Raw genomic sequence first — 8,740 nt, 5'->3', positions numbered from 1 at the left:
TCCCTTCCTTTTTTTTTTTTTTTTTTTCTCCCTAGTGATGCTGTAGTTATTTTTAGGAAGCATTTATGAAACCTGTTGCCAGCTCTCTTGCAGCTTTTAAAGATAGTTTCTTCACTTGCTCTAGCTGATTTTATTTTTATTTCTTGGTTTATTTTGGAGCCAAAATGGGAGCTTTTAGAACTTAAGGTAAAATTATGGTGTTGGGTTTTGTTTGTCTTTTTAATTTTAGGATTTTCAACAGAAATACATGTTAAAGAAGTGATACAAAATTCTGATATGAAATTGGTCCTTTGAAGTTCTAGTTCTTTAACTAGAACTTAAACATTTGTAAATCTGATAGTAGGTCCATGTTCTCTGTAGTGTTATGATATACCAGCCATTTTTCTCATGTAACTCAAACCACTAATATATGGATGTTATGTAAGGCAGACACTCAGTGCAGAAGTATATGGTTTTCCTTACAATGCAAGAGTCCAGTTATGATGAGTTTAAGATAAATAGTTTAAAAATCACAAATCTCTAATTCACAACAATATATAATACAGGAGAATCTTTAGCATCCCTTTTGTCAGAATACATGTTCAAGATATACTAATTCAGTGATAAGAGAAATCATACCCATTAATACACTATGTACTTTAAAGTACATACTGTTGCATTAAGAATTTATGACTTCAAAAGGTAAATGGAAAGATATGTCTCTGTATAATTGTATTATATTGTTCTGGGTTAAGATCGGTTTCTTCTTATGTTCTTCTCTTCTTGCAGATACCTCTTTGTCTGAGAAAGTACTTATTTTGCATTGATTAATGCTATCTTCTTTTCATTACATTCTTCATTAACTGCTTAATGTCAGCTTTGCCTGGAATTTATTTTCATGTTTCTGCCTTATTGTCTCTTAGATTGCATGTTATCTTTAGTACAATAGCAAAATTGCACACTTGTGGCTTTCCAGGATCTGTTGGCACCTCCATATGGACATGAGGTGCTGTGACTCTAAAAGAAATACCAACATTTGTTTTGAAGATAATTTTAGCTGACAAGGCTGGTTTGTAAGGCAGAAAAAGCAAACAATGGGTTGTGTGTAGTAATAGTCATAAATGCTAGTCATTGCAAGCCTTTTTTTGCGGTTATTAGAGCTCAGCTATAGAGTATGAGGTACTTTAAGACTCTGAAAAGTATCGTGTTTCTTAGATAGGTATTTTTGTAATACTTGGTCTAATCCAGAAAGTGTTACGAGTGATAGAAGGCCACAAATTGGTAAATATTTGATTGTGTGTTGAGCTAGTTAGCTTGTGCAAATTTTAACAGGTCCAGAGCCTTCATTTCTGTAAATGTGAGTTTGCATTTGATAGAATGGAGGATTCCAAATAATTGATCATTGATATTCTTTTGCTTTTACAGGTGATCTTGTTGAAAGGATAACATAGGAGGATTAGCATAATATGTGTTAGTGGATTCAGAAGAGCAGGGAGACACACGCATCATTTAGGTCTTATTGAAATTTCTGTTTATTGCTGTTACAAAGCAATACATTTCATATCAGATATGCTATTTTTAAATTATGTGGGGAGGGGATTAAAAACAGTTGAAGAGAGCTTTTGATTGGGGAATTAAGGGAAAAGTTGTTTGTGTTCTTCATTTGTAAACATTGCTTCAGGCTTCTAAAATGACTTGCTTCACCATTCAGTAGTGTCAGCGTGTCAGAAGACGGACAGCTGTCAGCTTTGTTCACATGCTTGGTATATTTCAATATACTTACTTCAAGAAAAATGAATGTTAATTATATCACCTGTAGAAAAAGTTGCTTCACGTTGCACCTGACACACAGGCAAATATGAGGAGGGTGATTTATTTATTATTTTTTTTTAAGCTGTATTTAAATAGATTATAATGTTATATTTTGCTCTCCAAACAACGATCATGAACAATAACAAAGACTGTATTCTTTGTGTAGTGACATGGGCCTCCCCTGGTGCTTCAGGCCTATCTAAAAATGGATGGAACCCAATTATGGGTTTGTTAATGTGACTGGTTACAAAAACACATTGACAGTGCATTAAAGTGATTTAAATATTACAGAGCTTAGTAAGCATTCCAAACTTTTAAATTTTTGGGCTGCTTCTTGTAATTCAAATTCCTTTTGCAGCGCCTGTTGTTGTTATATAGCGCTCCACTGTCAAATTGTGTCCTTTCCAAAGCTATCAATGCTTTTCCAAACTTCTCTGTTCCAAATCTATACTTCCCAGAACTCCAGCTACACAATGAGTGCTCTGGGTTCATCATCATCTGAAAGCTGCTTTGAGGTTTAAAGACAGGATACAGACAGTACATATAAGTCATTTCAAATATGACACATGCAACTCAAAACATACAGATTTACAGATAATAAAATCTCAGAATCACAGAACCATTCAGGTTGGAGAAGACCCTTGAGATCACTGAGTCCAACCATCAGCACTATCTCATTTGGAGACCTCTTACCATTTTCACTAGTCTGTCTAGCTGTTCAAGGTTCTGAAGATGGTTTCATTTTTTAAAGTCTTACCTTATTTTTTGAGCAGCAATTTCTTCTAAGAGCCATCAGTGTTCTCTTTCTGTTATTGCCCTTACTTGACTGTCCCATTCTAATACTATTCCTCTGCTTTTTCATGCATTGTTCCTTCATTAAAGGCAACTTTCTAAAGCTTTTGCAGGAAAAGCAGATGGAGGTTGAGGACATGCTATCATAAGTTACTTCTTCTATGGCATTTCTGTTTTAAATAAATTTATGTAAATTTGCCTTGCATCTTTACTTGCTTTCCACTGTTAGCTATTTACTATTGACTGTTAATAATAGTTTATTTTTTGTCCAGTCTCAAAAGCATGAAAGCAAAGGTGCAATGTAATTTAAATAAAAATAATTCTTCCAGAAAAAATGAAGTTTGCAGACTGATAAAGTGTCATCTCCTAGTCTCCTTCACATAGTAGGCACTGTATTCTGCTGGATATGTTTTGATAAAATGTCACAGAACGCTGAAAGAAAGATATATGAATAGACCTGCCTCATGGGATGTCTGTGGTAGCTATGTTCTCTAAACTCCTCAAACGTGTTTCTGTGGGCCAGTACAGACATGAAGGAGCTCAAAAATGGCATTCCCTTTTGAGAAGTAAAGTCTTAACAGTTTGTCCTTTAGAGCAAATACTGAGGATCTATCTGCATTACAATTACTTTTAATTAAATTATCATGATGTTACTCAGCTCATTGGAGGAAATCTTTCACGTGAATGCACTATAGCCAAAAGACACCAATTGCATTTTGTAGCTGTCTAGTGCCCCTTCTAAGGTGGCAGTTTATGATGAGGGGAAAGCTGCACAGAAGGAAAAAGATGGGAAGTGAAAATCTCCTGGAAAATAAATTCAATCTGTTTATTACCCCTACATCTCCTAAGTTTCCAAAAGAGATTTCTGTTAACCATGTAAAAACTGTAATCTTTGAGTCAGGTGAGGAAAGAAGTAGGAAGCAAGCAGGGCTGAAAGTAGAAGCTTATTGTGTACCCTGCATATACACATTTCTGTTGCTGCTGTGCACTGTTGAGCTCGGTCAGGAGTTGGTTATATTGTAGAGGTTGCATTACGACCAGTGACAAGCTTGTGCTTTTTCTTCCTGGTGTAACTAAGGCTTGCTGACTTAAGGGAATTGGGGTTGATTGCAGTAGCTGGACTGCATCTGCAAAGGGAGATGGAAGGTAATTTTCCCTGGGGATTTGAAGGTAATTTTCCCTGCGGATCTCCCATGCACAGGTGAACCAGGGACTAAGATAGGGAAGAGTTGACCACAGAAAGAAGCTTGAAGAGTATGTGTGCCCTGGAGTTCAAAAAGTATCTTGTGCAAGCTAGGGTGAAGCATTTAGTTTACGATTAAGCTGAACAGGCAAAACTAACTTTACAGGGATTTTTCATGGAGAATGTCCAGTAAACGCAATGCCACTTAGCTTCTTTTGAGGCAAGCTAGAGAGCAGAGAAAACGCATGTCTATGGAAAAGGGAAGGACTGATAGGAAACCCAGCTATTAAAAAGAAATGATCAGATGTAAATTTTGAGAACAGCAGCTTTATGAACAGTGGAACCATAAACTACCCAGATTTCTGAGGCCATTAAAAGAGGGGGAAGTTTTCTTCCCCATTTTAAATTTTCAATAACTCTTGTGATTAAAACAAAACAACTTTTATTAATGAAAAGTGATTAATTTTGCACTGAGGGGACAGTTGGAATTCAGTTGGATGTAAAGAGTGTGATACTGTACAGGAATAATATCAGGAGTGTACCATGGGACACTTGCATCCAATTGTAGACTTCTACAATTACAAATCTCAATTATTTATCCGGATTGATTCTTTGCACTGCATATTTTTCCTCGTCATTCTTAGCAATTGACTTTCAAATGTTTGTTAGTTGTTTCTAATGTGAATAATGCTTAGTGACTTCAGATGTACTCTTGAACTTTAGCCAAAGTTACTATAATGCAAGTTTCATTATGACTAATATCTGAAATAGTTTAAGAGTTTAACCTTTCTGGTTGATTGTTTTTTCTAACATCTGTAGTATTAGAGCATCATCTTAGGAGATTCTTGTGTCTTTCCAGTATTCTCAGATATGCTTACTTTACTGTTTTGAGGGTTATGCTTTATTTAGTATTTGCATGGTTTCATCTGGAAACAAATTGCTTTAAATCTTACTATTTTAACTGTTTCAGTCTTCTCCGGTTTCTCCAGACAGATGCATCATAGGTTTATAATTAAGTTATTACAAAGGCATTTTGCGCATTCTTTTATCTCTCAAGGCTTTCCTGCATTTGCATGCTGGATTGTGCTGTCCTAGCAGGGAAGCTATAAATAGACTCTCTGATGCAGTGAGGCAGCTATGCCACAGTGGCCTTGGAAATCTCAGCTTTCACCTGTAACTCTGCATTCCCATTCCCACCGACCTCACTCTTGCAATAGCAGGATGCAAAAGGGACATAAATGATTGATTGCTGCTGGTGGTGTCTAAAGTCTGAGTGTATTAAATTTGATGGAGCAATGAAGAATAGAGTAAACTGTGAAGCAGCTCCTGTCAAAAAGGGGTAGGGATATAATAATTACAGTTATTGCAGTACATTAGATTTTGGTTGTTTGCACAGGTGCCTTTTAAATTGAAATTAATGTTATTACCAAAGTTATACTATTTAAAATCCTTTCATGTTCACAGAAGTTACTTTAACAGTTTTAATCATTTATGAAGTCCTTGTATATATTGAAGTACTAAAGAGTACATGTTTACATTGTGAAAGATGTTTTGTTTTTTTACAGTGTGAAAAATTCAAACTATTGTCTCCCATCATATACTGCTTATAAGAATTATGATTATTCAGAGCCAGGAAGACACAATGAGCAGCCAGGCCTGTGTGGCCTGAGTAACTTGGGGAATACATGTTTCATGAATTCAGCAATTCAGGTATGTACTTTGGAATAAAATGAGCTTGTTTTATGATTTGGAAACTAGTAACTTGTTATATTTTGTCATGCTTGGAAACTAATAAGAGACTCCATTAAGTAACAGGATAGGATTAAGGAAATAATACATCCATACTGGTATACTAGAAAGTTGATTTACATAGCTGTATTCATTGTTTCCACTGTTTTTTCACAGTGATCAATGACAGAAACAGATTTGACCAGCATCCTGCATGAGTGAACCCTTAAGTGGGAATCTTTGCTTTTTGTCATGATTACCATGCATGCATGTCATGAAAAATACTTTTTCAGTTTGAGGTGCTCTTAAGTACAGATTGTAGTGCTGAAGTGTCAAAGAGTAGATGACTGGCAGATTACTGGGCCTTTATTTCTAACTAATTACTGTATACTTCTAGTGTGCAGGTTAGCATTCAGGGAACCTTCAAACATATTTCCCTTTGACCTTTTCACTTTGAATAGCTGCTATTTCATGCTTGAGATATTTTACAGGAATGTAATATCTTGGGTTTTTGCTGTGATTGCAAGAGAAATACTGGTATACCTAGTATTACTCTTACCAAGACAAAAATTAGTCCTTTTACTTCTAAGTGGAACCTGAAGTGGTAGATTAATTAATGATCAGAAAGAACTAGTAGTTTAATTTGGTTTTGTTTAGTTCTAGAACTTGTGTTTTGTCATCAAAGCAGTCTTATGTCAAAAAACTGTAGTGTATTTAAGTTCTCATTCACTTTTTTTTCCTGCTGAGTGTGAAGCAAATGTACTTCAGAGTTAATCTCCTCCTTTGTCATCACAAGGGTTCCCGATTTACTGTGATTTCTTTGGGTGAAATAAAAAAAAAAAAAAAAACCCAAAATTCTAAATTCCTTCTTTAGCCTGTCCAGAAAAAGTTTCAGATATATTTGTAAGCTAAGTTTATGAAGCTGTTGAAACTTGTTTAAAAGAAGAAATATTCCAGATTTTCATAGTCTGTGCAGATTTTCTATCCCTTCTTTGTATATAGAATCTGAGAATAATTTGGGTTAGAAAGCACCCCAGAATGATCATGGGTCCTGCCTTCTGTTTGTGTCAACTACACTAGTCCTGCCACTGCACTTACGAGTAGAGTCTGGCTCCACTTCTCTGTAGCCTCCCATTAAGTAGCTGTAGACAGGCGTGAGCTCTCTCCTTAAATTGAACAAATGCATACAGCTCTCGGCCTTTCCTTGTTGGTGGCCCTCGTCCACTCTTTCTTACACTGGGGAGCCCTAAAGAGGACAGCGCCAGGGGGGAAGACTTGCTTCCCTTTGCCTCTGGCTACTATTGCTTGCCCAGCTTGCAGTTGGCCACCTTTTCCACAGGCATGCACTGCTGGCTCTTCCACATTTCCACAGAAAAGGGCCACTGGGTCATATTATGTAGCTGCTGTCTAACCAGTCAGCTCCCAACCTGTAGTGGTATATGGGGTTATTCTGGAGTTATTGCATGGTTATTCCATACTTATTTATATAAGACATCCATAAAATTCAGTTTATTCTTGTTTCTAAAAATCTATTTGTGAGAATACTTGAGGAAAAGTTGAACAGTGCAGGAAGTAATTCAAATTTTTTTTTAGCATGCTGCACAAAAGATGGATAAATTGAAAGTGGAAGGGACACACATTTTGCAGCATCCATTCTAAATAAAAATGCTGTATGTAACCTCTCTTGATTACTGAATTCATCGTTATGCTATTGTAAAGAAAAGAAAATAATATATTTTTGTGTCTAGTGTGTGAACCAGAACTGTCTTTTAAAAGTTGAATTAAAAGAATATCCTTAGTATATTGTGGGGGATTTTTTATGATGCGACGCTGTTCATCAGGCTGGACTGACTGAAAATAAGGATAATTTTGATTACTTATTCAAACCGTTGTTAAATTGGTATACTTGAATTTGCATACACGTAGATTTAAGAGTAACCCTTTAGGTGAGAATTACAAGCATGGATTATGGACTTTAGGAATCTTACACAGCTTAACAAACTTATTACAGTTCACATCAGTATTCCATTGTGTTAACTGGATGTAATTTTGAGGTCTGCATTCTAAATCATCAGCTTTGACTTGATTGCTTTTCAGTTATATCTAGGGAATCAAGTGTTCAAATAAGTTCTGAAAAACTGTAGTGTAAATTAATAAATACAATTTTGCTGGTGCACAGGACAGTGCTCTGGGTAAGAAAATCAGGTGTTTATTGAGCAGTGCAGCTTTTAGTTTGGCGTGGTACCTTTAGTATGTCCTTGTTGGTGTGTTTTTTCTAATGAATTATTTGTCAGAATTCTTAGCAAGGAAATGTAGACTATGTTTCAGTTCCACCTACTATATCTCTCAAATAAAGTATTGTTTAGACTTTAATGTTAAAAAATCCATTAAAGTCCTTTTAGTGAAAGCATGATGTGTTCTTTACACACGAAGGTGTTCCAGATTGGAAGATCTACTGTCGTCTTCTCCTTGACACCACTTAAGTGCTACCTTTTTTCCAATTACACTGAAAGCATACATTTCTACTGCGCTAATTTGCCATTAATTTCACCTCCTACTGTTACCAGAATAACACTGGATTGTTATGGGTAGAGGTGTAATGCCTATGGCTCAAGCACTCTGAAAACATTTGATCTTGTCTAATCTTGGAAGCAACAAAGGGATGGGCCCAGATAGTATGTTGATGTCACACTAGGGAATTCTGCTTGGGAATATTGAGTGCTCTAGGCTTTGATCTCACTCAGCATGGGCGAGACACCTCTGGAGCGCTGCGTTCACTGCTGGGCTCCCCAGTTCCAGAGACACAGGGACACACGGGAGCAAGTCCAGTGAGAAGCCACAAAGGGGATCAAGGGATTGCAGCATTGACCTGAGTGGAGAGACTGAGAGAGCTTGGACTGTTCAACCTGGAGGAGAGAAGGCTCCAGAGTGATCTTATCAATGTGTACAAATACCCAGTGGGAGGAAATTAAAAAGATGGAGCAAGACTCTTCTCAGTGGTGCACACTGAAAGGAGAAGAGGCAATGGGCACAAACTGAAGCACAGGCAATGCTGTTTAAATATAAGAAATTTTGCTTTACAGTGAGGGTTATCAAACAATGGACTAGGTTTTCCAGGAAGGCTGTGGAGCCTCCATCCTTGGAGATGCTCAAAATCTGACTGGACACAGTCCCAGGCAACCTGCTCTAGGTGACTGATTCTCTGAGCTGGTGGGTTGGACCAGGCTATCTCCAAAGGTGCCCTCC

At 36.8% G+C, this 8,740-nt stretch overlaps 1 protein-coding gene across 1 annotated transcript in view; it reads left to right on the top strand.

The window, feature by feature from the left end:
• USP15 (ubiquitin specific peptidase 15) overlaps positions 1–8,740 on the top strand; it is a 56,600-nt gene that overhangs the window by 27,914 nt on the left and 19,946 nt on the right. Inside the window, exon 7 of the mRNA XM_026867563.1 lies at positions 5,332–5,476. Within this exon, the coding sequence (XP_026723364.1) occupies positions 5,332–5,476 (145 nt within the window). The remainder of the gene's footprint in view (positions 1–5,331; positions 5,477–8,740) is intronic.

The sequence above is a fragment of the Athene cunicularia genome, assembly GCF_003259725.1.
Source record: "Athene cunicularia isolate RWA chromosome 1 unlocalized genomic scaffold, athCun1 chr1_part2, whole genome shotgun sequence".
Taxonomy (NCBI): Eukaryota; Metazoa; Chordata; class Aves; order Strigiformes; family Strigidae; genus Athene; species Athene cunicularia.
Note: the sequence above shows the minus strand (reverse complement) of the source record. Positions and strands in the feature narration are given on the sequence as shown.